Source organism: Eptesicus fuscus, chromosome 8 (assembly GCF_027574615.1).
Source record: "Eptesicus fuscus isolate TK198812 chromosome 8, DD_ASM_mEF_20220401, whole genome shotgun sequence".
NCBI lineage: Eukaryota > Metazoa > Chordata > Mammalia > Chiroptera > Vespertilionidae > Eptesicus > Eptesicus fuscus.
This window is the reverse complement of record NC_072480.1, coordinates 3,760,378-3,788,183: the sequence shown is the minus strand read 5'-3', so window position 1 is coordinate 3,788,183 and position 27,806 is coordinate 3,760,378. Positions and strand designations below refer to the sequence as shown.

The 27,806-nt window shown below is 40.6% G+C and overlaps 1 protein-coding gene across 1 annotated transcript in view; it reads right to left on the bottom strand.

Moving 5' to 3' along the window:
- The window catches only part of SOHLH2 (spermatogenesis and oogenesis specific basic helix-loop-helix 2), a 100,292-nt gene that overhangs the window by 51,633 nt on the left and 20,853 nt on the right, over positions 1–27,806 (bottom strand). The window contains exons 2-5 of the mRNA XM_054720272.1: positions 19,055–19,266; positions 3,698–3,759; positions 3,514–3,618; positions 1,905–2,004 (exon numbers count right to left, since the gene is read on the bottom strand). Coding sequence (XP_054576247.1) covers positions 1,905–2,004; positions 3,514–3,618; positions 3,698–3,759; positions 19,055–19,266 — 479 coding nt within the window. The remainder of the gene's footprint in view (positions 1–1,904; positions 2,005–3,513; positions 3,619–3,697; positions 3,760–19,054; positions 19,267–27,806) is intronic.

Genomic DNA, 27,806 nt, shown 5'->3' with positions numbered 1-27,806 from the left:
AAGGTGCATTACAATGCTACTCTGTCTGCATCGACCAGACCGTCAAACCTCAGAGGGAAGGCAGGGGAGGGCGGGGGTAAGTGGGAGAGATCAACCAAAGGACTTGTATGGATGCATATAAGCCTAACCAATGGACACAGACACCAGGGGGATGAAGGCATGAGGTGGGGGGGTAGGGGGGGGAGCAATGGGGGGGAATAAGAACACATATATAATACCTTAATCAATAAAGAAAAAAAATAAAACAAAATAAAATAGAAAATAGAAAAAATTAAAATAAAGGTGCATTACAAGAAAAAAGAAAATGGATTAGAGGGCCAAGATACACTATTCCAACTTGATCAGCAAGGGCTGGTTCCTTCTATATAAAAATTTGTCAAATGCTCATTTGGTTGAGCATTGTCCTGTGCATGGAAAGGTTGCCAGTTCAATTCCCGGCCAGGGCACATACCTCGGTTGCAGGTTTGATCCCCGGTCAGGGCATGTACAGATCAATGTTTCTCTCTTCTCTCTCTCTCTCTCTCTCTCTCTCTCTCTCTCTCTCTCTCTCTGCCAGCCCCCCTCTTTCCTCTCTCTAAGCATGTCCTCAGATGAGGAAAAAATAATAATAAATAGAAAAATAAAAATTTGTCAACTAATGGACATTTTCTAGTTCTAACATTTTTCTAGAACTTCTTCAAACATTTTAATTAACTAATTTGATTGATTTTTATGAAATTTTCCTAAGAAACTTACAAACCAATATTAGCTCCTTTATCCCAAGAGATATAACTTGATTTGAAATTTTACTTGTATTTTTAGTAGTAGGATTCTGAGGAAGAACAAAGATTCAAGATGAGTGAGGCTCAAAAAGCAGTTGCAAATAATATAAGAAAATCACAAAGCCTTCCAAAACCTTTCCCAACCTTATATCCCAGATAAGGTTTAATACAGTAAATCTCTTTGAGGTTAAAATGTTAAATAAGATCAAGAAAGCTATTGATATCTCTGCATTACTTAAGTGATGGCATCTTTGGCTTCACCACATTTTTTGGTTGCCAAGTCTCTTCAAAATAGTAAATAGCCATATTTCTACAAATAGTGGATGGTCATGTTCTACAAATTCTGGAAGTGAATGACTCAAAACTCCCATCATCATCACCCATGTCCTCAGCAAGTATTGTAGCCCTATGCTATAAGGCTACATCAAAATTCACTTCTCAGCTTTTCCTAGCTTGAATGAACTTCCTGGAGAATCAACTTGAATTGAAGAGAAAAAATTCACAAAAACTGAATTTTTATAAGCATAATACAATGCTAGCATTAGAAGGGTCTGACCACCAGTTAAATTGCCTATAAATACCAGTTCTGATATCTCTCAGGTGGAGGAACAGAAGCAAAGAGAGAAAACTTCTTAAGTGTTATTTTTAATAATTGGCATATAGGTTAATTAATTCAAAAAAAGACATCAGGGAGAAGATTAGTAGGTGGATAACAGCTGAGGCTGCTCTTCTTTGTTTAATTATTGGGGTTTATGTAAATTTTTTGTTTGAAGATAAGATTCTATTGTTTTAAAAAAGTTTGAACACCACTGCTATTATTTAGTTTTGATTAGTGATCATCCAGACTCTACTTTAACACATCCAATCATGGGGAACTTACTACCTTATAATTCACCTGGCTCCCCTATAGTCAACTATGATTGTTATGAAATAGTTCCTTATATTTAGCTGAATACTCTGTAATGTGTACCTATAGTCACAGCTCAGGATTCTGAAATATAGAAAAAAATGCATCCCTATTCCACAAACTAGCCTCTTCTATCTTTTGCATCACCCCTAGCACAGTAAGTTCTCAATAAATTTTAAATAAAATGTATACAGCAAAAACTGCTACTTTGAAAAAGTAAAAAAAAAAAAACTAACCAAGCAAATAGATCAGTAGAAAAACATCCCAGCTGTTCACTACAGGACTTCTGCAGGGGAAATCCAGATTGTTCAGGCTTCATAGAACTTTCATTCTTAACTGGAAGTTTTAAAAGGGAGACCACTTTAATTCTAAAATCACACATACACATCCTAATCGACAGCAGTTGTCACTTTTTACTCAATAGATTTTACAAAGCAGTATTTTTAAAAACAGAAAGCAATTTATCAATTTAAATGATGAATCATGAATCCACCCAGGTTAGAAAGCAAAATTAAAGCACTACATACAATTTACCCCAGAACATCCTCTTACAACCAGATTCTAAAAATTTAGAAATACATTTGTTTGAAACACATTCAAACCTTATCTGAGTTTACTTATTAAGTTCTTATTTATAGATAATTGACAGATAGAAAATATGTATGAGTCTTCAGTAAGCAGCTACATTGTCAAAATATGGCATCTGATGTTTTTATTGTGTATGTTTTGTTTTGCTTTGCTTTGTTTTTGCAACTGCTCATTCTCAGAGCAAAGATGAAAAAACTGGAAGCAAATGTAGTTAAGACGAATAGAAAGGGTGCTAGACAGGTGGTGATGAGCAGCTGCTCTATTTCTACTGAGAATCATATAAGAAAAGGCTGCGGAAAGATCTTCGGTCACTACGATAAGCCATTCCAGGAAGAACTCTGAAACTGTAGGGGCTGGGAGCCGCTGGAATGTTACAAAACAGACTCACCAATCTTCCCTGAATATTAATAAAGAACATTAAAAAAGAAGGGTGTATTGACTCTTATATCATCTGAAGTATGAGCTCATACAGGGTAATCTGAGACTGGCAGACTCATTTTAAGAAAAATATTACCTTAATTTTAAAAGATTTCCGAGCTAGTATCCCAGGCCTAGAAGAACCATAAATAGTCATTGACCAGCAATAATTCCAGTAGAATTTATTTCAGAAATTGGAGTATATCCTTTTACAAGCCAAATTAAAGCTAATTTAATTTCTAAAGTGTTTAGATGTTGGTGATATACTATAGAAGTGAAGGGTTTAGAAATGTTAGATCAAATTGAAGCACTGATATTATCTATTTCTAAAACAGAAATAATAACCACTCTATTAACTTACAGAAGTAAAATAATTTATATGCAACTGTTTTTGCAAAGCACAAAGTATGATATGATTCAAGGTAGTGTCCCTGGCTTTTAGGCAATCATATAAGAACACAGCATGATTAATTTAATTTTAATGACTAAAAAATAATGTAATAGCTAGATTACCAAAACCAAAATAACAATCTCACTATCAATAAATAATGCCTGTGCCTACCATAATGCTATATTGGTCCTGTATAACACGTTTTAATCCCAGGAAGAAGCAAGTCTTTTCTTCATAGGTAGAGAACACATTTCCATTTATTTATTTACATTTGTTTCCTTCAGACTATGATTGGCAAGGATTACATGTTCTTTACAGTACACAGCATATAGTCAATTCTTAGCAAATAAAAGACACAAGTGATAAACCAACTTTAAAAAATATGAATATAATTTTGTGGTATTTTAATTAGAAATTTTCAAACCTTTACAAATATGCTTTTCACTCACCAGTATTTGAGAAATGTGTTTTCCAGTATTTTACCACAATGCTAAGTTTCTCCATAGTCAGTGGTTCAATTAAAGTAATATCAGCTCCGTGCCCTGAAAGACAACCTAAGAATATTTGTATTAAATACTAATCTATGATTTCTATTTGGAGAAAAAACAAATAATATACCTAGTAGGCACATACCTTTAAAATTTTCAGGGATTATAAAAACAAATAGCAAATGTATATTTTTCTTCCTGCCAAATCTGAGGGAAAAAAATATCAAAGTGAAGGAAAATCATTAAAAAATTGGGATTCACAAAGATTTTTAAATGAAACTCTCTGTAGCCTGAAAATTATTTTGGAAGGAAACAAAGAGAAGTTTCCTTCAAAAGTCATAAGGATTGTAATTGAAAGTCAATATATTTGGCCTCTTGAACTAAAGTAAGTAATTTGTGTTTTTGCCTCCCTGACAAAGTTTATATAAAGTTACAAAAAGAAATTGACAGCCAGTTTGAAATTGAATTGCCATGGCCTAGAACAAAGAATATCCTTGCATGATAGTATTCTACAATGTCATTATAATTTTAGATATTTTACAACAGCATATTGTACAATTATCCCAAGCAAACTTACAAACTAATTCTTTGAATGTTTGGCAGCAATTTAAAAAAGGACATGAAAGGGTTTAATCCCTTTCAGAAGGAATTAAGGCACTGGGAAGGCACTTGAGCATTCTATATTGGTCCCTCTTGCCTTTTTTGCCAAGAGGGACCCTCTTCTCACAATCCAATTGCCCTCAGCTGTTGCCTGAGCTTTCTGTTCATGCTGAGCTTGAAGCCTCGTGGTGGCTGGTACCATGGATCTGTCTCTCACCCAATTGTGTAAGCTGGGCTCTCTCTGGAGAAGAAACCTGAGTTCCCTGAGATATGTGATCAGTGCTGGGGCCCCGCCAGCAGGTGAGGGGATCCCAAGGCAGGTGCTGGGCATGGAGGCCATGGGGGCATAGGCTACCAAGGAGACAGAACTAAACCTCACATCACCCTGCTTGGCCCCGGAGGATGGCTGGTTAGCCAGAGGTGGGTAAGATTCCTCAGGGAAGGAACAACCTAAGACAGGCACAGTAGCAGAGGGGCCATCAGGAGAGAACTAACAGAGGTGGGGCACAGACCCTCACCCCCCCAACCTTGCAGGGGCCTGAACCCTCACCCCTTCTGAGGGAGGTCTCCTGCCCCCAAGGCTGCTTTGCTTCCCACACCCAGCTCAGATCGGGATAAGGTGACAGACAGAGACTTGGCCCAGCTCAGATCAGGACCCAGGTAACAGACAGAGACTTGGCCGATTGCAGCTGCCCTATATCTAAATCCAGCCTAGCACCAGGAATGCTCAAGGCCTACTCAAGAATGCAAATAATCCTTCCCACTAATATTTACAGGGTAAACTAAGATTGTTGGTAGAGTATTAAATTTGACAGTAAAATAGTAATCAAGTTTTCAGATTAATTTAAATAGGCTAATTGAAATAAGTGAATATTCAAGAAAATTTAATTGTACTGGACAAAAAGCTGTTCCTAAAGTGTTAACTAAAATTTCTATTGGTAGTTCATCTCATGGTAAAATTCCTGAACATGCAATGAACCTAAAGCAGTCATATTTTTGTGCAAAAAATTAAAATTTAAAGTTATCAAGACTGCATTATAAAATCTACAAAAGCCTCCATTAATCAAGAAAAGGAGGGATAGTAGGGTAATATCATGTAAGGAAAAATATCCTATAAGTAAATTACATCTAGAAAATTTTTACTTTACAAAATTAATTTTCATTTGTAATGCTAACAGCAAGACATCCATGAAAAACACACATGGTGTCTAAATAAGACAAAGGAAAATCGTTTGGGCAAAAATAAAAAGGATCCCAAATCAATTATATAGAAAAGATTCCTTTATTAACTTTTAGTCGAGAATATGTTTGTATATTTTCAGAAAACAACTCCAAGACCATGTGGATTCCTGCAACAGAGAGGACTTGACAGGCCTGCTCCAACCACGAAGACAAGAGGAGAAACAGTCCAGAGATGGAAGATGCTGACAACACCTTGCCATGCTAGCAGTCAGCAGCTGTGCATCGCTGCAGGTTGCCTAGGACCAAACCAGAGAGGGTCGGACCTGCATTGCCACCATGTGCCCACCATCCAGATATCATTGCTGACATGTATACATAAGGAACTGTTTGACATTGAAATGGGGACTCAAACATTTTTTGTTATTATATGTTTATTTCTAGTCTGCAGAGGCAAGATTTTTTAAAGGAAAGAAATGGGGGGGAAAATAGATACAGAGGCAAAGAAGCATTGAACAGACTGTCAAACTACAGCAGGAAGGCAAGGGAGGTTGTGGGGGGAGGGGGTGGCTGTAGGAGATCAACTGAAGGACTTGTATGCATGCATATAAGCATAACAAATGGATACAAGACAGTGGGGGAGTGGGGGGCAGGTGAGGGCATGTACTGGGGGGTAGGGGAGGCCGGGGGGAGGTCAATGGGGGGGAAAAAGAGACATATGTACTACTATTTGTAATACTTCAAACAATAAAAAAAAATTGGGATTCAATAATTTAGCCTCTTAGGAATTGAACTAGAATGATTTTCTTTATTGCTTTAAAATTTTAAATGGTGGTATTAATATTGAAATTTAGTAAAAGTAGCATCTCAAATCAGTGAGGGAAAGGTAAACCACTTGAACAACTTATAAGGAAAGGAAAAAAACCCTCCCTAAGTGATACAGCCCACCCCACTCTCAAGAGCCCTGCCTGCCACTCCCTGCATCTCAACCTTTGCAGAGGAGACAGCAGCACAGACCAAGCCTACAAGTTTAAATCGAATCAGGGAGCATCAGTGACTAGATTGGGGGTGGGGCCATCCATTCTACTATCCTGGGAACCTAACTGGTGCTTCCCCCTCATAGGAGAGCTTATAGAAACTCCCAGTATCCAGAGGATCTCTGCCCAGCTGAGGGCAGGGAAATATTCTGGGACATTCTCAGAAGACTAACTCTAGGACAGGAAAACACACACACACACACCACTTTGCCTGAAATTTGAATAGCAGCTCCCCCTCATGACAGATGCAGGGTCTATACTCCCAATTCCATAAAGCCCTTTCAGAAACAGTCTTTTTAAAAAAATATTTTTATTGATTTCAGAGTGGAAGGGAGAGGGGGAGAGAGAGAGAAACATCAATGATGAGAGAGAATCATTGTTTGGCTGCCTCCTGCACAACCCATATGAGGATCAAGCCCACAACCCAGGTATGGGCCTTGAATGGAAATTGAACCGTGACCTCCTAGTTTATAGGTCGGTGCCCACCTATAAACACTGAGCCCATGACAGCCAGGCCCAAACATATTTTTAAGTGATAAAAACCTGTGTGGTATAATGAGGCATTGAAAACAGGAAGAGGAAAGAGTGGTAGAAGGGAACAATGGACTCAACAGATAAGACCACTGAAAGAAACATTGTGTAATTTAGTCCAAGTTTTGAAATAAAAAAAATGCTTTTCAGATTCACAAAATAGTAAATGATCCTAAGTTAAAATACCCTAGAATTAGAAAAAAAAAAATGAGTGAATATTCTTTAAAAGAAACATCCCAACTAATACCACTTCTTCCATATTCCAAAACCAAATTACAGGTTCTGAGAACTGATGAGTACCTTCTCAAATGAAGTCTCTTGGGTTTTAAAATTTTATAATTCACTAGAGGCCTGGTGCATGAAATCGTGCAGGGGAGGGGAGTCCCTCAGCCCGGCCTGTACCCTCTCGCAATCCGGCAGTTGGACATCCCTCCCACAATCCGGGACCACTGGCTCCTACCACTTACCTGCCTGTCTGCCTGATTGCCCCTAACCCCTCTGCCTGCCTGATCACCCCTAACCCTTCTGCCTACCTGCCTGATCGCCCCTAACTGCCTCTGCCTGCCTGCCTGATCACCCCTAACTGCTCTCCCCTGCCTGCCTTATCACCCCTAACTGCCTCTGCCTTGGCCCCCACCACCATGGCTTTGTCTGGAAGGACATCCAGTTTATCCAGTCTAATTAGCATATTACCCTTTTATTAATATAGATGTTTCCTGATGTTTCACAGAATATACTGTTTAAATGTTGTGATGGTTCCTCATACTATCCTCCACATACAAAATTAGATACTGATATTTTAGTGTCCATTTCTATGACTGTCTCTAGCACTTTCTGGAACTGGAGGCAGCTCAAATTGCAGCAGTGCTATCCCCAGTCTTGCCTTCATCTCCAGGTTTATTCCCTGGTACCTAGGGGGAAAAAAAGATCATTCAAAGCCTTATGAGCTAAGTTGTATACTTGGCTGACTAAAGAACCTCTGAAATCTATCATCTAATAAGAGGATCAAAGGGTTCTTATAAATCCTTATGGAGCTGGAAAAATTGCTACATTTACTTGCTTTTGAGCTGCAAGAATTTCAAGAGACAAAAGCCAATATCACTGTTAGGTTGTGACCTTCTTGAATACAGTTACCTATTGTGCTCTGCATGTCCCAATGCAGCCAGACTAACCTGGTGTGGCCTATTTGATACATAACAAATAATGTTTTTTGTTAATTAATTAAGACAAGCATTTTCAGTAAGAAAATTGAGGGTTTTACTAAAAATTTAAAAACACTGAGTTCATTTGCTACTAATAGGGCACCTGCAATAAAATGTAGTCAAGTCCTTAGTTTATTCTGGTCAGCAGTGAAGGACAGTGTGCCCTGCTCCCACTGTGCTGTTTGTCAGAAGAGTTCCTCCTATGAACTTTCTAAGTCAGGTTCACCACATGATATGATGCTAGAAATGGTAAAGATCTAGAATTTTCCCAGTTCTGATTTATACCACCATCAATTTATGGAATAATGTTTTTCCTAAAACTACTTACATAGTTTGTTGTTATTGTGTGTGTTGTCAAATATCTAGAGGAACCAGTCATGCAAACTGCCTAATAAAATTTACTGAGTTAAATTGTCAAGTATAGGACGTTTTGGAATCAGGGACATAACACAACAACTTGTTAGATTCCTGTGGCCCAGAAGATAGAATTTTCTTAGTTAAATAATAAGTTAGTCAATCAAACAATTGAAACTATATAGGAAAAAGTAAAATCAGAGTCAAACCTGATTTGTAGACTGAGCAAAGAGAACCACATTCTGCATTCCTTTCCTACTGCTAAACTGCTCTGAACTCATGAGAATCACAGAATTTTAATAACAGTAGAGACATTTCATGAAATGGAGAATCACACTTTCTGACAGGATCCAACCAATATTAATTAGTTTGAAACACATTTTAGTTTTAAGTACCTGCCTTTTTAAGATAAAGTGTCTGAATATATCTGACTTGTCAAGTATCTGCTCCTTGAATGTGGCTCAACTTTGAAGGGTCAAATATTTTCAGAATTCTGGAGCCAACCATATGAATCCTAAAACTATGTTAAATATTTTACCACTGAGTTCATCTAGCTAAAAAAAAATGTATTCATAAAATGAAATGTAATTAAGGAGTATTATTAGGAATGTTAACCTATAAATGAGATGTACCATAACTCTTAAAAATGTAAGTCTGTAAGCTACTGATAATTTTATGAATGATTAAAATTGATCAATGATTAGCTCCAACCTGAAAACATTGTTTTTCTATAAAAACAAATTTAAGAGTCTTTTTAAGGAGGCTGCTTATGTTTTATTCCAAAATGATCATGTGCTCTAATACTTAAAATAAGTTTGGACACTTCTAATCTATAGGAAGTTTCTCATTCACTGTGAGGCACATAAAGTGCCAAAAGAGAGAAGAGTAAGGTAAATAGTTGTATATTTTTCTGGACCTATTCAGAGATATTATAAAATAACAACTGCCGAAACCGGTTTGCCTCAGTGGATAGAGCGCTGGCCTGCGGACTGAAGGGTCCCAGGTTCGATTCCGGGCAAGGGCATGTACCTTGGTTGCTGGGCACATCCCCAGTAGGGGGTGTGCAAGAGGCAGCTGATCGATGTTTCTGGCTCTCTATCCCTCTCTCTTCCTCTCTGTAAAAAATCAATAAAATATATTTAAAAATAAAATAATAATAAAAATAATAGTAAAATAACAACAAAGATCTAAGCTAAACTAAGACTCTTCAATTTGGTTTATCATTAAATGTTAGTGCTTTAGGAAAGAGGAAAGTTTAAATGCCTTATAAATGGGTCGCTATGTTTATAGGACTTATTACCTTAAGAAAAACTCATTACCTAAGAGAATCATTGATTGGCTGCCTCCTGCACAATTCATACTAAGGATCAAAAAATACAAACAATAAGGTCCACCTCAGGAAGCGGCTGTGGGGAGCGGCAGTGGCTAGGCACCCTGCCTAGCCACCACCCAGACTTGCTGCGCTGCAGGAACCCACACACGACCACCCCAACAACATGCACCTGTGGAGGACACGGCCCTAGACCCCGCGTGCCAGATGCAGACACTGCCACAGGAGACCTGGCGGCCATCACTGATCTGCAGGACTCTCGCCCCTGCGGTGAACTTACTCACACCTGTTAGAACTGAGGACCTGAGAAGACTGAAGAGGCTGCAGATCTGTAGGAACTCCTGCTGCTGGTCAAAAGGGGACTGGACAGTAGAACCAGGAAGGAGGATCAGCCCTGCCCACCTGAATGCAGGGGAAATGCCCCCTTTCCCACTGGCAAAACAGCTACTTCTAACCGGACTTGCAGTGATTGAGATAAGGGGGAACAGCCCCGGGCTGGAAATCTGTTACCCTGCAGGTGGCAGCAAAGCAGAGCCAGAAAGCCAGGCTGAGGCATTAGGAGAGAAAGTGCCCAGCCCCCTGTCCTACAAGAACCACTCCCAACACTAGTCTGAACAAACCATCCTGGCCAAGACCAGGATATACCAACAGAGCCCAGCTGCTTGGTAGAAGGGAGAGCAGCTCAGAACTGGGAAACTCGAGGTGTGAGACTCAAGCAGATCCAGGTTCTAGGCTAAGGAGGCCCCACCCATGGACTATTAGGGGCTACAAACTATCTGCCTCAATCAGGTTGCCCAGGGCCAAAGAAGCTCCACGGAGGCCCCTTATAGACACACCAACAGACCAGATTCAATAACATTAAAGCAAAACCCAGTGAGCTCCAAAAATAGTGAACCTAAAGGTTTTTCAGTGTGTGTGAGGGAGTGGGTTTTGTTTTTGTTTTTGTGTTTGCTGTGATGCGTTTCCCTTCTCCCCCGGCCCCGCCTCCGCTCCGCCCTTGTCGCCCGCCCTGCCTTCTCCTCCAGCCCGTCTGCGTTTCCCTTCTGCCCCGGCCCTGACTTCGCTCCTCCCTTCTCCTCCCCCCGCCTCCCGGCTTGCTTGCTTCTTCGAAGCTTTACTCCCTTTGCAGCTCTTGGCTTCTTTTGACGCTGTCTTGATATGCAAATTAGCCACCATCTTTGTTGGGGTAATTTGCATACTCGTCCTGATTGGCTGGTGGGCATGGCTTGGCTGGTGGGCGTGGCTTAGGTGTAGCAAAGGTGCGGTCAATTTGCATATTTGTCTATTATTAGATTAGATATCTCTAATTTTTCTCTTTCTATTGATTCTATTCACTTTTTGTCTTTTTATTGTTATTACTAGAGGCCCGATGCACGAAGATTTGGGCAAGAATGGGCCCTCCTTCCCCTGGCTGCCGCCTTTCCGCCCTTGCTCTGGCCCGGAGATGCCTTTCCGCCTTCCCATGCTGCCCAGAGCCCTGGAGTGGCTGGGGCATTGCGGAAGGCCTGCATCATCGCCATGGCAATGACACAAGCATCCCGCCTCCCGGCCACACGGCGCCTGTGTATGCAAATTAATCCGCCATCTTTGTTGGGTTAATTTGCATACTCACTCCTGATTGGCTGGTGGGCGCCACAAAGGTACGGTCAATTCGCATCTTTCTCTTTTGTTAGTGTAGATTTTTTCTCATTTTATTTTGTTTTTCTCTTCTCTCTTTTCTTTTTCTGTTTAACTTTTCCTACCGATCCTATATAATAAAAGCCTAGGTGGCATCACGCGACACCCTCACGCAACATAACATCATCATAAGATGGCTGCAACAATGTTGTCACAAGATGGCCACCACAAGATGGCCAGCAGGGGCGGGCAGTTGGGATTGATCAAGCCGGCAGGGGAGGGCAGTTGGGGGTGATCAGGCCAGCAGGGGAGCAGTTAGGCGTCAATCAGGCCTCCAAGGGAGCGGTTCGGGGGAAATCAGGCTGGCAGGCAGAAGCAGTTAGGGACAATCAGGTATGCAGGCAGGCAAGTAGTTGGGAGCCAGCAGTCCTGGATTGTGAGAGGGATGTCCAACTGCCGTTTAGGTCTGATCCCACAGTCGGTCATCCCCCGAGGGGTCCCAGATTGGAAAGGGTGTAGGCTGGGCTGAGGGACACCCCGCCATGCACGAATTTCATGCACCAGGCCTCTAGTATCTTAATATATCCATTGTTACCACATTTTAAATTCATTATTATTATTTTTTGTTTATTTTTAGGCTGGCTGACTTTGCCCTAAATTCATTATTATTTCATTATTTTCTGTTTTCTTTTCTTTTTCATCCCTATACTAGTTCTTTTAGCTTTCTCCTTGCTCCCTTATTGCCATATTTTCTTCTTCTTTCTCCCTCTGTTTTATATCCCCTCTAAGTGTTTGGTCTCATGTCTCTTAGTATATTTTTTACCTTTTCTTTGCTTTTTTTGTCTTTTTTTTCCTTCTTAGTCTGTCCTGTTGTTGTTTTGCATAACTTTATTTTGGTGGTGTTTTGGTTCAGTCCTATTGTGTCATGTTCTGTTATGTCAAACCTGCATAAGAGCTGGCATGACAAGATTGGAGTTGAGCCTCACTGTCAACAAGTCAGAGGGGATATTCTCTCCATGAATGGGACATCAATAATCAAGTCCCAATTACAGCAGGAGATCTCAAATAATGGACACAAGGGGCAATCCTAGAGCATCCAGCTCTGGTGACCAAAGAGACAGCACCACCAAACCCCTCAAAACACTTTCTACATAAAGCCATCCCACAAAGACTGGGAGATATAACATTTCTCTATAATATATAGAAACAAATACAAAGAGACAGATAAATGGGGAGACAAAGAAACAACCCACAAATTAAAGAAAAGGAGGAGTCTCCAGAAAAAGAACTAAATGAAATGGAGGCAAGCAACCTATCAGAAATGGAGTTCAAATCAATGGCTATAAAGATGCTTAAGGAACTGAGTGAAAATTATAACAGCATGAGAAAGAAAAATGTCCATACTACCCAAAGCAGTCTATAGATTCAATGCAATCCCTATTAAAATACCAATGGCATTCTGCACAGAACTAGAACAAATTCTCCAAAAATTTATATGGACTCATAAGGAACCCCAAAAAGCTGCAGCAATCCTTTGAAAGAAGAACAAAGTAGGAGAAATCACAAAACCAGATATCAAACTATGCTACAAACCTACTATACTCAAAACTGCCTGTTACTGGCACAAAACAAGCATACATACCAATGGATCAGAACAAAGACCCCAGAAATTGCTCTCTCCACACCATTATGATCAATTAATATTTGACAAAGGAGGCAAGCACAACCAATAGAGTAAACGTAGTCTCTTCAACAAATTGTTTTGGGAAAACTGGACAGAAACATGTAAAAAGGTGAAACTAGACCACCAACTTATACCATACACAAGAATAAACCCAAAAATGGATACAAGACTTAAATGTAAGCCATGAAACCATAAAAATCCTAATAAATATATGCAGTAAAATCTCAGACATAGAAAAATTTTTGCTGATACATCTCCTAGGGCAAAGAAACAAAGGAACAAATAAACAAATGGGACTATCTATATATATATATAAAAGCCTAAGAGACTGTTACGACCAGTCAACTGAATGACCAGTCGACTGGTCACTATGAGGATGCACTGACCACCAGGGGGAAGATGCTCAATGCAGGGGCTGCCCCCTCGTGGTCAGTGTGCTCCCACAGCCAATCTCCCATGGCCAGCCAACCTCCCGTAGTCCCTCCCCACAGCCAGCCGGTCCCTATGGGCCCCGATTGACCCCAATCATCAGTCAAACTGAGGGACCCCACCCATGCACGAATTTGTGCACCAGGGACCCCATCCATGCACAAATTTGTGCAAAATACAAAGCTTCTGCACAGCAAAAGAAACTACCATCAAAATGAAAAAGGAACCTAGTGTATGGGAAAACATATTTGGCAATTACACGTCTGATAAGGGGTTAATTACCAAAATATATACAGTACTCATACAATTCAACAAAAGGAAGACAAGCAATCTAATTTAAAAATGGGCAGAGGACCTAAATAGACACTATTCTAAAGAGCATATACAAATGGCCAAGAGACATATGAAAAAAAAATGTTCAAAATCACTAGTCATTAAAACCTCAATGAGTTATCACCTCACATCTGTCAGAATAGCTCAATATATCAACAAACAACAAGAGCTGGTGAGGATGCAGAGAAAAGGGAACACTAGTTCAGTGCTTGTGGGAATGTAAATTGGTACAGCCACTATAGAAAACAGTATGGAGTTTCCCAAAAAAATTCAAAATGGAATTGCCATTTAACCCAGCAAATCCACTTCTGGGAATATATCCTAAAACCCCCAAAACACCAATCAGAAAGAATATATGCACCCCTATGTTCATAGCAGTGCTATTTACAATGGCTAAGATTTAGAAACAGCCCAAGTGCCCATCAGTGGATGAGTGGATAAAAATGATGCTGTGGGACATTTACACAATGAATACTATGCAGCTGTAAAAAAAAAAAAAAAAAAAAGAGGGATGTTTTACCCTCTAGGACAGCATGTATGGACCTGGAGACTATTATGCTAAGTGAAATAAGCCAATCTGAGAAAGACAAATATCACATGGTCTCACTTATTTGTGGAATCTAATGAACAAACTGAATTGACCAACAAAATAACACCTGAAGCATGGAGGAATGGAACAGACTGACATGCCTCCATGTGCAGGGTGTGGGATAAACTAAAGAACTTATATACATACTAGAGGCCCAGTGCACGAAATTCGTGCACGGAGGGGGGTTGTCCTCAGCCCAGCCTGTACCCTCTCCAATCTGGGACCCCTCCAGGGATGTCCGACTGCCCGTTTAGGCCCGATCCTTGGGATCGGGCCTAAACGGGCAGTCGGACATCCCTCTCACAATCCAGGACTGCTGGCTCCCAACTGCTTGCCTGCCTGCCTTCCTGATTGCCCCTAACCGCTTCTGCCTGCCAGCCTGATCATCCCCTAACCACTCTGCTGCCAGCCTGTTTGCCCCCAACTTCCCTCCTCTGCCGGCCTGGTTACCCCTAACTGCCCTCTCCTGCAGGGTTGATCACCTCCAACTGCCCTCCCTTGCAGGCTTGGTCCCTCTCAACTGCCCTCCCTTGCAGGCCAGTGCCTCCCAACTGCCCTCTCCTGATGGCCATCTTGTGGTGGCCATCTTGTGTCCACATGGGGGCAGGATCTTTGACCACATGGGGGCAGCTATATTGTGTGTTGCAGTGATGATCAATCTGTATAGTACTCTTTTATTAGATAGGATAGAGGCCTGGTACAGGGGTGGGGGCCAGCTGGTTTGCCCTGAAGGGTGTCCCTGATCAGGGTGGGGTTCCCTTGGGGCGTGGGGCGGCCTGAGCGAGGGGCCTGTGGTGGTTTGCAGGCGTGCCACGCCCCCTGGCAACCCAAGCAGAGGTCCTGGTATCTGGAATTTATTTTCCTTCTACAATTGAAACTTTGTAGCCTGGAGCAGAGCCAAGCCTGGGGCTCCGTCAGCCATTTGTGTTGGGGTTATAATTGAAACTTTGTTGCCTTAAGCGGGTGGGCCCGGCCAGGGTGTGCAGAAAGCTTTGCTTCCCCTGTTGCCGGCAGCAACCCTGGCCTGCTCTCTCAAGCTCCATTCTGCCGCCATTTGTTTGAATTTGTTTACCTTCTATAATTGAAACTTTGTAGCTTGAGTGGAGGCTTAGGCCTGCAACGGCTGGCAGAAAGCTTGGCTTCCTCTGTTACCTATGAAACCTTGCTCTCTGTGGCTGTAGCCATCTTGGTTTGGGTTAATTTGCATGCTCGCTCTGATTGGATGATGGGCGTGGCTTGTGGGTGTGTCGGAGGTATGGTCAATTTGCATATTTGTCTATTATTAGATAAGATATGCAAAGCCCCTGGACATGAACAATAGGAGGTGAAGACGTGGGTGGGTGACTAGGGGCTGGGTGAAGGGATACCAGGGGGAGGGAAATGGGAGACATCTGTAATACTGTCAACAATAAAATAAAATGTTTAAAGGATTAAAATAAATAAATAAAATTAATACCATTCAAAAATACAAACATTCTGTACAAGGGTTTAAATAATTCATAAATCATAAACTCATAACCGTTCTGAGGACAAAAAAGGAAATTTTAGAGACATTTCTTATCTCTAAACCATCATGAAAGGCAAAGCTTCTATGAAGAAATCACTGTCTTTTTTTTTTCAGAGAGGAACAGAAAAGCTAGAACTCATTTTCTACCCTACTCACTCACACCTACAGCAAGTTACTGAATACTTGCTATTAATGTAGACCTATGTATACTAGATATTACGAATAGTGTAACAAAAGACAAGAAAATCAAATTCAAGTGTATTCCACAAATTATCCTGTTTTTAAACAAATGCTTTTACAAAAAGCAAAATAGTAGAACTATCATATGTATGTGTGTACATATAGTGCCTTTATCTACCTTCTTTTTCCTGCTAAGAAATCTTAAAGCTATGTTATTTAGAGCAAAGAAGCAAGAGTAGGGAGAATTCACAGAGATGAGTATCAGACAGAAAGTTCTTTTCTCAAACCTACTGGTTTTAATTAATGCCCCCTAGACATAAAATTTGTTCTTAAACAGAACTCTATTCTTATCCTGTTCAAACTGTAGTTTCAGTAATGAGCAAATACAAAGTCTACTCTATTCGGAGAGGCACAGCAAAGATTGTACTCTGAGAATGAAGACAGAGCTCCGCCATACTAATTTGTTCCGGTGCTCCTCCCAAACTATGTATGTATTTAGTTTTTACTACGTTTGGCATATACTGAATCTCAGAGGTATAAATGAAGAGGCTGCAATACGGGAGACAATTAATTACAGACTTTTAGAAAGAACAATAAGGAAAAAGGAAAATGCTCTGGTCTGAGTTGTGTGAAAAGAAGCCCATGTGATCTCAGGCAAGTCAACTCAGCCTCAGTTTTCTAAGCTGTCAAATAGGAATGATGAAACCTTGCCCTACCTCCCTAATAAAGCCGTTATAAAACTTTTTAATACTCTATAAATGAGATATTATTATGAACCCCCAAACAGGGGACTCTGACTATAGGAGGTGTTTTTGTTTTAAGATATATAATAAAACAAGAGGCCCGGTGGTTGGGGTCACTTGGCCTGGCCTGTGGGGATCAGGCCGAAACCTCTGACATCCTCTGAGGGGTCCTGGATTGCGAGAGGGTGCAGGCCAGGCCGAGAAACCCCACAGGTGCACTATCAGGGCCGGGGAGGAACCGTGGGGGGCTCCACGGCGTGTATGGCATTTCTCTCTCAGTCCCCATGGGCCAGATGCCAGCAGCAAGCTAACCTACTGGTTGGAGTGTCTGCCCCCTGGTGGTCAGTGTGCATCATAGCGACTGGTTGAACGGTCATACGGTTGGACACTTAGCATATTAGACTTTTATATATAGATAGATAGGCATATCTTCAGACAGAAGATAGTTCACATGTTTTGGAAGTAAGATCTACTTTGAGGTAGTTGCTGGTTTGTCTAGATTCATATTCCCAGCAGAAAGCCAAAAGGAATGACGAAGACCAACTGTTCTAACAAATTCCAGGAGTAATGTCTGTCTATCTGTCAGTCTCTTTCTCTTTAACAAGTAACTCAGTGTCTTTGGCTTTTTGTCATTCCAACATTCTTTTCTGCTAACATAATATGCTCCCTCCTTCTGATACAGAGATCACAATATTGTTTCTGAACTCAGTCCTTTAGCCAAGAAAGGCCTGTCCTATAATTCTAAAAGTCCTTATATATTTGAATATTATCTACAATTATACCTTTTCTATCAAGTTTTCATATAAAAGGTGAGCAAATTTGTTCTGACTTAACCCTGTTTTAAATCATCCTAAATAGCTCAAAATCCTAGATAGTCAGGCAAGGAAGGACCTAACTCTCACACAACTTGACTCCAAATCTTGAGAGTGCAGGGGCTCAAACAGAAGCAGAACTTATATGAAGCTATAAGAATATTACAGGTGGTGTTGATCTTGACTCAGTAGATCCAGAGAGCTTCAGGGCTCTTTCACATTAGGATATCTTTTAAGAGAAACATCTTCAGTCCATAGCCAACATGCCATGGAGCTAAGAGTGTTCACCTGCTTCAGTATCTGCCATAACAATTTATGAATTCTGAAAAGATTTGCCATTTTAATGACATAGTTATTAAAAAGGAGTCTCTATGCGATTAAGGTAAGCATTATATATCAAATAAATTTCTATGAACAATTAATTCTTACATTTTCATCCACACCTATTACTTTTGAATTTTTTTAATCCTCACCAAGGATATTTACCTAATTAATTTGACAGCTTCCATTGATTTTTCAGAAAGAGTGAAAGGGAGGGGAGAGGAACCGAGAAAGAGAAACACTGATGTGAAAGAGACACATCAACTGGTTGCCTCCCACATACTCCCCAACTGGGGCCTGGGAGCAAACCTTCAACCGAGGTATGTGCCCTTGACTGGGAATCAAACCCACAACCCTTCAGTCCACAGGCTGACACTCTAAACACAGAACCAAACTGGTCAGGGCCACACCTGTTACTTTTTAAGTTAAAATGAACATTTTTATAACAGTATGTCAAATAAAATAAAAACAACATGTATAACCCTAGCCAGTTTGGCTCAATGGATAAAGCATCAGCCTGGAGACTGAAGGGTCCCGGGTTTGATTCCTGGTCAGGACACATGCCGAGGTTGTGGGCTCGATCCCCAGTGTGAGGTGTGCAGGAGGCAGCCGATCAATGATTCTCTCTCATCATTGATGTGTCTATCTCTCTCTCCCTCTCCCTTCCTCTCTGAAATCAATAAAAATATATATTTCTTAAAAAATATGTAGATTCTGCCAACAAAAATATCCTTCATCTTAAAAATTAAATTAGAAATAGTATCATTTTTATGGACTTTTATAGAAATACATGCATTGTTGTTTTTTAACATGTTTTTATTGATTCTAGAGTGAGGAAGGGAGAGGGAGGAAGAAAAACATCGATTGGCTGCCTCCTACACTCCCCCTACTGCTGATCGAACCCACAACCTTGGCATATACCCTCACCAGAAACTGAACCATGACCTCCTGTTGCATGGGATGACACAATCAACTGAGCCACACCAGCCAAGCTAGAAATAGGTATTAATAAAAACTATTCTAAATGTATAGAGTCAAGGTTTGGGGAATTTACCTAATTAATTTGACAGCTTCCAGCTCCTTGGCAGTTGGTAAAGTCATCTTCAGGAAAACCATGTTGAATGTGCACTCATTCAGAAGTGCTGCTGCCTTCCTCACATCACTAATGGTTATGGTGACTTTTGCTATATTTGAAAACAATTTCTGTACAATATCAGACAGGTATTGAACAGTGACATCTCCAACTAATAAGATGTCTATTTTTGCCTGAAAGAGAAGGAAAAAAGCAGAAGTACCACATAATTAATATCTGGGCACAGAGAAAAAATGTCATATATTAGAGGACAGAATAAAGTTCACAAATTACACAATGAGTGACTATACAGCTGGACTCAGTGGTCAGCTATAAGCACCTTGAGGCAGGAGCTATTAATTTCTTGTTCTCAGTTCCTAGGACAGTGAATGGATCTGAAGGTCATGCTATTTTAAAAAGTTTTGCCTACAAATATTATTTTCTTGTGGTTTTCTTGCAAGTTTCTTTCTTACCCAATTAACAACAGATAGGATTCTTATGGCCTAGTTTCCCAATCACCTTTTTTGATGGAAAATCTTTTTACTAATGAGAGAACCAAACTGGCTATTCTACCAAACTATTTTTTTTTTTACTCCCAAACAGCTTTGATGTAACACAAATTCCATAAAACAGGGTAAGCTTTAAATTCCTAAATTCCAAGAAACACTCAAAGTCCTTTATTTGAATGCATATACATTCTATTCAAATCTCAGTATAAGGAATCAAAAACCTTCTTTATTTCCATTTAGGGATATTTTAAAGCACATTCAATTAGGAAAAATATAACTTCCATCTTTATCTTCTATTCCCTACAGCTATGGAACACAAACTACTGAAAATGTCGGAGAACGGACATGCTTGCCATCAGTAGTCAGTTGGAAACGTCAGGCCCTAGACAGCTCCACATGAGAAAACGAATTTGGGAACTGACCAGAGTTGAAGCCAAAAGAGGTGGGGGAAGGACTAGGAATACCTGTACAAAAAGAAAGGCAGCTCCTCAAAGACACAACATGCACAGCAGGATGCTGTTGTAGGTAGCCCACCATGGGGCTTCCCTTCCCTTCAGCCTAGTTTCCCAAGGACTGCTGGAAAAACATGCGAGGTGCAAGACAGGAGGCGAGTGAGTTCAAAGTAAGCAAAGCTTCTGCACTTCTCACTTCTATCTATCTCCTAATTTTCTCCCCTCTTTTGTTAAAAAAAAAGTCTCCCTTCACTCATCTCTCATATCCTAATTCAATCCCCTCCCTAGAAGCAACAACTGTCAACAATTTGTTCTATATACACCAAACAATTTCTTTGTCAAACATATAAGTATAACACACATATATAGCTTTTTGCATAAATTAGATATTATATATTTTAAAAATAATCTTTTCTCATGTACTACAGTTGAACAATTACACAGAAATTCTGGTTCACTGAAACATTCCCATTGTCCTTGTTGTTATAGATTTAGTCTCTTAAATAAATTTTTCTGTCATGATCTGGGGAGAAAAGAGAACATGAGCTCATCTGTCATCTTGATCTAGTCTCCTCATTTATGATGATAATTTATTGAATCATTCTCCCAATGTGGAATTCTGATGTTATTATAATGCTGTAATTTGCAAATATACCTTCGTGCCTATATCCTAGAGGGAAAACTGTAAGTTCAAAAGGTGTTTGCTTTTGTTTTTCAACTTAGACACTGCCAAATTGTTCTTCCCAAAATATACAAAAATGTATGTCCATACCTATAGTATAAAAGAGTAACCACTTCCCTAAACCCATAATTAGACTTATTATTCTTAATCTTTTTTTTTTCATTTTTAGGGTAGTGATACTCATATCAGACAAAATATTTTAAACAATGGCTGTAACAAGAGACAAGGGCATTTCATGATTAAGATATCAATTAATCAAGAGGATATAATTCTCATAAACATCTAGGCATCCAACATAGAAACACCTAAATATATAAAGCAAATATTGTTGGACATAAGGGTAGATATTGATAGTAATACATTCATGGTAGGGGACTTTAACACCCCATTGACATCAGCAAATAGATCAACCAGAAAAAAAATCAATAAGGAAACAGCAGCCTTAAATGACACATTAGATTAGCTGGACTTAACTGATATTTTTAGAACATTTCACCCAAAAGTAGCAGAATATACATTTTTTCAAGTGCACATGAAACATTTTCTAGGATAGACCACATGTTAGGCCACAAAATAAGACTCAATAAATTTAAGAAGACTAAAATCCTATCAAGCATCTTCTCTGATCATAATGGTATAATACCAGAAATCAATTAGAAGAAGAAAACTGAAAAACACACAAATACATGGAGGCTAAATTGTGTGTTACTAAACAATGAATGGGTTAACCAAAAAAATCCAGGGAGAAATAAAAAGATACCTTGAAACAAGTGAAAATAACATACAAAGAAAGCCCAAAGTGAGTTAAAGCAAGGAAATAATAAAGATCAGGACAGAAATAAATGAAGGAGATTCTAAACAAAAAACTACAACAGAAAAGATCAATAAAACCAAGAGCTGGTTCTTTGAAAATATAAAGAAAATTGATAAACCTATAACCAGATTCATAAAAAAAAAAAAAAAAAGAAGAGGGCCCAAATAAAAAACATCAGAAGTGAAACAGAAGTGACAACTGACACCAAATGGATCATAAGAAAATACTACAATTATACACCAACAAATTGGACAACTTGGAAGAAATGGATAAATTCCTAGAAACATATCATCTTCAGCCTGCAGACCAAAGGGTCCCAGGTTCGATTCTAATCAAGGGCATGTACCTTGGTTTCAGGCTCCACCCCGGCCCAGGCTGTGGTCAGGGCTCCTGCAGGAGACAACCAATGTGTTTCTCTCACATCAATGTTTCTCTCTCTTCCCTTCTCCCTAAAAATCAATGGAAATATCCCTGGGTGAGGATCAAAAATAATAATACAAAATAAATAAATAGTTTAAAAAAAAAACAGAAATTTAAGAAGTAATTAAAAACCTCAGAACAAACAAAAACCCTGGACCAAATGGCTTCACAGGTGAATTTTACTAAACATTCTAAGCAAATTAACACTTATCCTTCTCAAATATTCTAAAAAAAATAAAAAGGAGGAAAGGCCCCAAAAACATTTTATTTATGAGGGTCAGCAATACTCTCATACCAAAACCAGACAAAACACTAAAAAGAGAGAAAAGTATAAGCCAATGTCCCTGATGAACATAGATACAAAAACAAAATATTAGCAAACTGAATTCAGCAATACATTCAAAATATTATACACCATGATCAAGTGGGATTTATTCCTGAAATGAAAGTCTGGTTCAATATCTGCAAATTAATTAATGTCACAAACCATGTAAGCAAATGAAGGATAAAAATCACATGTCATATTAAGAGCAGAAATATTATTTGACAAAATTGAATATCCATTCATGATAAAACTATAAGCAAAATGGGACAAAAAAAAACATTCCTCAACAAAACAAAGACGTTATATGACAAACCCACAGCAACATCATACTCAAGGAGGAAAACTTAAAAACATTATCTTTAAGATTAGGAACAAGACAAGATGTTTCTCTCTCTCCCCCTCTACCTTCCCCTTTCACCTCTTTTATTCAACTTAGCATTGGAAATTATAGCCACAGCAATGAGACAAAAACAAATAAATAACCAAAGCATCTGAACTGGATAGGAAAGAGTAAAACTGTCATTATTTGCAGTAAAGTAGCAGAATAAAATTCTGCTACTTTACTGCAAATAATGACAGTTTTTATATACCAATATTGAACTATCAGAAAGAGAAATTAATCCCATTTACAATTGTATAAAAAATACCTAGGAATAAATTTAACCAAGGAGGTACTCAGAAAGACCTGTACTTGGAAATCTATAAGACACTGAAGAGCCTTGGTCAATGTGGCCCAGTTGGTTGGGTGTTGTCCGGTACACCGAAAGTTTGATTCCTGGTCAGGGCACATGCCCAGGTTTTGGGCTGAATCCCTGGTAGGGGGCATGCAGGAGGCAGCCAATTGATGTTTTGCTCTCTCTTTGATGTATCTCTCTCCCTCCCTCACCCTTTCCCTTTCTCTAAAAATCAATTTTAAAATATTATTTTAAAAGACACTAAAGAAAGAAAGGAAATACAAATAAGTTGGAAGCATATACAGTCAAACCTTGGTTCTCAAACATCTCCCATCTTGAACAGTTTGGTTCTTGACCAAGTTGTTCAGAAAAATAATGTCTCAATTATCAAACAAAACTTTAGTTCTCAACCTGACAATCCTTTTATGCTGATACATCAGCATGACAAAAAGTCTCTCAGGCAACAAACAAAGGAGAGAATGTGCAAGTATGAGTCAGTTTACCACTAAAGCTGGAGTTGTTAACATCTTGTAATATATTGCGAAATTGTTGTTCTGGGAATATTTTCATGTTTTTTGCTTCTGTTGCTGGAGAAATGGATGATTACCACAATTTTAAAACATAAAAAGGCCATCAAGAATGTTGATGTTGCACCCTAGCTGGTTTGGCTCACTGGATAGAGCATCAGCCTGGGGACTCAAGGGTCCCAGGTTCGATTCCAATCAAGGGCATGTACCTTGGTTGCAGGCACATCCTCAGTAGGGGGTGTGCAGGAGGCAGCTGATCCATGCTTCTCTCTCATCGATGTTTCTAACTCTCTATCCCTCTCCCTTCCTCTCTGTAAAAAATCAATAAAATATATTTTTTTTAAAAAGAATGTTGATGTTGCTAAGGTTGTAAAAGTGCTCATGAAACAATGATCACAGGCAATTGAAGAGGTAGAAAATTGTTCTGATTTGGAAAAATGAAAAGCAGTTAGCTGGTGCCAGCATTTCGGAGGCAGTGATATGTGAAAAAGCGAAGATGCTGCATACTGACCTCCTAAAAGAAACTCCTAGAATGAGTACTGAAAGTAACTCACTTAAGGCTAGTAGGGAGTGGTTCAATAAATTTAAGAAGTGTTTGTTCATAGATTAAACAGTTCATTAGACATGTCATATACATAAGAAAGGTTAAAATAGAGAATCATTTGGAGATGTGGAATGGATTAATTCAATTTATATTATTTCTAATTAAGTTCAAGAACCAAGGTTCTATTGCACCGTGCTCATGAATAGGAAGAATTAGCATCTTTAAAATGTCCACACTACCCAAAGCAATTTACAGATTTATTGCAACCCCTATCAAAATACCAATGGAATTTTTCACAGAACTATAACAAATAATCCAAAAATTTATATGGAACCACCAAAGACCCCAAATAGCCACAGTAATCTTGAAAAAGAAGAGCAAATTTGGAAAAAGCATGCTACCTAATATCAAACCATACTGCAAGGCTATCATAATTAAAATAGCATGATACAGGCATAAAAACAGACACATAGATCAATGGAACAGAATAGAGAGCCCAGAAATAAACCCACTTCATAGTCAATTAATATTTGACAAAGGAGGCAAGAACATACAATGGAGTAAAGATAGTTTATTTAGAAAATGGTGTTGGGAAAATTAGACAAATATGTGCAAAAAAAAACCCAAACTAGACAACTTCCTTACACCAAACACAAAAATAAATGTACAATGAATTAAAGAATTAAATATACTCAAAACCATAAAAATTCTAGAAGTAAACATAAGCAGTTAAAAACTTGGACCTTTCCCATAGCAATAATTTCTCTGATATATCTCCTTAGGCAAGTGAAGCAAAAGAAAATATAAACAATTTTGACTACATCAAACTAAAAAGTTTTTGTATAGCAAAGGAAGCCATTAACAAAATGAAAAGATAACCCACTGAATTGGACAACATATTCGCTGATACATCCTATAAGGGGATAATATCTAAAATATATAAGGAACTCATAAAAATAACAGCAAAAAAAATCCAATTAAAATATCGGCAGAGGGGAGAAACCAAGATGGCAGCATAGGTAAACACCTAAACTGCTGCCTTGCACAACAATTTCAAAACTACAACTAAAAGACAAAATGGACATCATCCACAGGAAGGCTGGCTGAGTGGAAATTCTACAACTAGAAGGAAAGAGAAAGCACACTGAGACTCAGAGGAACTGCGGAAGGCAGAGGTACCGAGGCACGCGCATGGAGAGGGCAGGAAACTGAGTACGTGGCTGGCTTTCTCAAGCGGGAGGGAGACAAAAGCTCCTGACGGCACTGAACTGCAGTTCCAGGCGAGACTCTGGGGACCCAGACTCATTCGGGGAGAAACTGGACTGTCTGGCAGCGGGCGGAATTCGAGGGCGGCTTTCTCTCAGAGGTGCTTGCAGCGATTACCACGGGACACTGAGACACAGGGGCCTATTAGGGCAGGGCTGACGGGAAACCAATGCTGTCTGCTCCACCCTGAGACTCTGCCCCATCCAAGCTGAGCACAAAGGCCTTTGCAAGTCTTGTCTCATAAGGGTGTCTCCAGCACAGAAGTTCTCCCAGCATAGACACAGCTAATCCTCACAGCCAATTGGCCTGGAGGTCAATTCCTCCCAGTGATACCAACAACAATCAAGACTTAACGACAACAAGACTGTGCACACAGCCCACAAAGGGGTGCACCAAGAGTGTCTACCTCAGGTAACTGGGGAGGCTGAGCCACTGGGCCCTATAGGACACCTAGAACACAAAGCCACTCTATCAACTCAGGGAAGCAGCCAAAATGCAGAGACAAAGAAACAGATCACAAATGACAGAAATGGAGGAAAGCAAATGTCTGGATATAGAGTTCAAAACCAAGGTTATAAGGTTTTTCAAGAATTTTCTAGAAAAGGCCAATAAATTTAGCGAGACCCTTGAGGATATGAAAAAGGACCAACTAGAAATTAAGCATACACTGACTGAAATAAAAAATATTATACAGAGATCTAACAGGAGACTAGAGGATTACAAGGATCAAGTCAAAGATTTGAAATACAAAGAAGAAAAAACACTCAACTGGAAAAGCAAAAAGAAAAATAATCCAAAAATATGAAGATAGTGTAAGGAGCCTCTGGGACAACTTCAAGCATACCAACATCAGAATTATGAGGGTGCCAGAAGAAGAGAGAGACAAGATACTGAAAACCTATTTGAAGAAATAATGACAGAAAACTTCCCCCACCTGGTGAAAGAAATAGACTTACAAGTACAGGAAGCGCAGAGAACCCCAAACAAAAGGAATCCAAAGAGGACCACACCAAGACACAACATAATTAAAATGCCAAGAGCAAAAGACAAAGAGAGAATATTAAAAGCAGCAAGAGGAAAACAGTTAGTTACCTACAAGGGAGCACCCATATGACTGTCAACTGATTTCTCATCTGAAACTATGCAGGCCAGATGGAAGTGGCAAGAAATATTCAAAGTGATGAATAGCAAGAACCTACAACCGAAAAGAAAAGTCAGAGAGGAACCAAGATGGCGCCATAGGTTAAACACCTAACCTGCAGCCGGGCACAACAATTTCAAAAATACAACTAGAGGTCAGAACTGACATCGTCCAGAACCACAGGAAAGTTGGTGGACTGAAATGCCCACAGCTGGGGGGAAGGAGAAGGCCACGAGGACAGTCGGGGAAGCCGTAAAAGCCTGAGGTATGGAGAAACGGGCGGAGACACGAGCACACGCGCCTGCGGGGAGGATGGAACCGGAGAGGAAGGGGCGGCTGATGACCTGGCCAGCGTTCACTGGCAGGAAGGAGATAAAGGCTCCGGAGTGCGCTGAGCGCCGGCTCCGATAGCACTGAACCCCATTCCGGGCGAAACCCTGGGAAACTCACTCACTTTCGCAACTCCGCCGCCCCCGCAGGCCGCCCGGCCCGGGACGCTGGGGACGCCGCCGCAGCGGCGGCGCCCGGAGCCCGGCAGCCTCCCAGCACCCATCCTCGCCGCGCAGCCCCCGCGCGCCTGGTGCCGCGGGCCGCGCGCCCCGCACACCGGACGGAGGCCCGGGCGCCCTCTCCGTGCACCTCCCAGCGGCGCTAGACTTCAGTAGAGTTGACTGAATTCAAGGGATTAAGAAGTACAAATTGGGGGGATGCCGCGGTGGCGACGTCCGGAACGCGGCAATGGCGGTGCCTGGAGCTCGGCGGCCGCCCAGCGCCCGTCCCCGCCGCGCGGCCCTCGCGCACCTGGTTCCGCGGGACGCGCGCATCGCGCACCGGACGGAGGCCCGGGCGCCCTTTCCGTGCACCTCCCGGCGGCGCTAGACTTCAGTAGAGTTGACTGAAATGAAGGGATTAAGAAGTACAAATTGGGAAGTTTGAAAAAGATGGCGGCGGAGGTTAAAGGCTGTTCTGTTGCCTCGCACCCAGCGAAATCGGAGGGGATGAGGTGTGGAGGCACGTGGGTCTGGCTGGTGGCGGGGGAAAGGGGCTTTTGTTCCAAACCTAGGGGAGATTAGCTCTCCATCACCCTGAAATCCATCTTCTGGCGAACCGCGGGAGACCCAGATGCCTGCGGGGAGAGGCGGGACTCTTGCGGAGGTGCACCCAGCAATCAGTGTTTGCTGCGCTGGAGTGCGGAACGAGGGGACTTAGATACGTGGAAGGCAGAAGGACCAGACTCACAGCCATCGCGGCTCGCCGCACCATGGCCTGTTGGCGCCCTGAGACCCCGCCCCGCCCTGGGACCCACCCCGCACGTTTGGAAGACCTGCCCCGCAAGTCTTGCAGGCACACCTGCGCCCCAAGCAACGGCTTATGCATGTG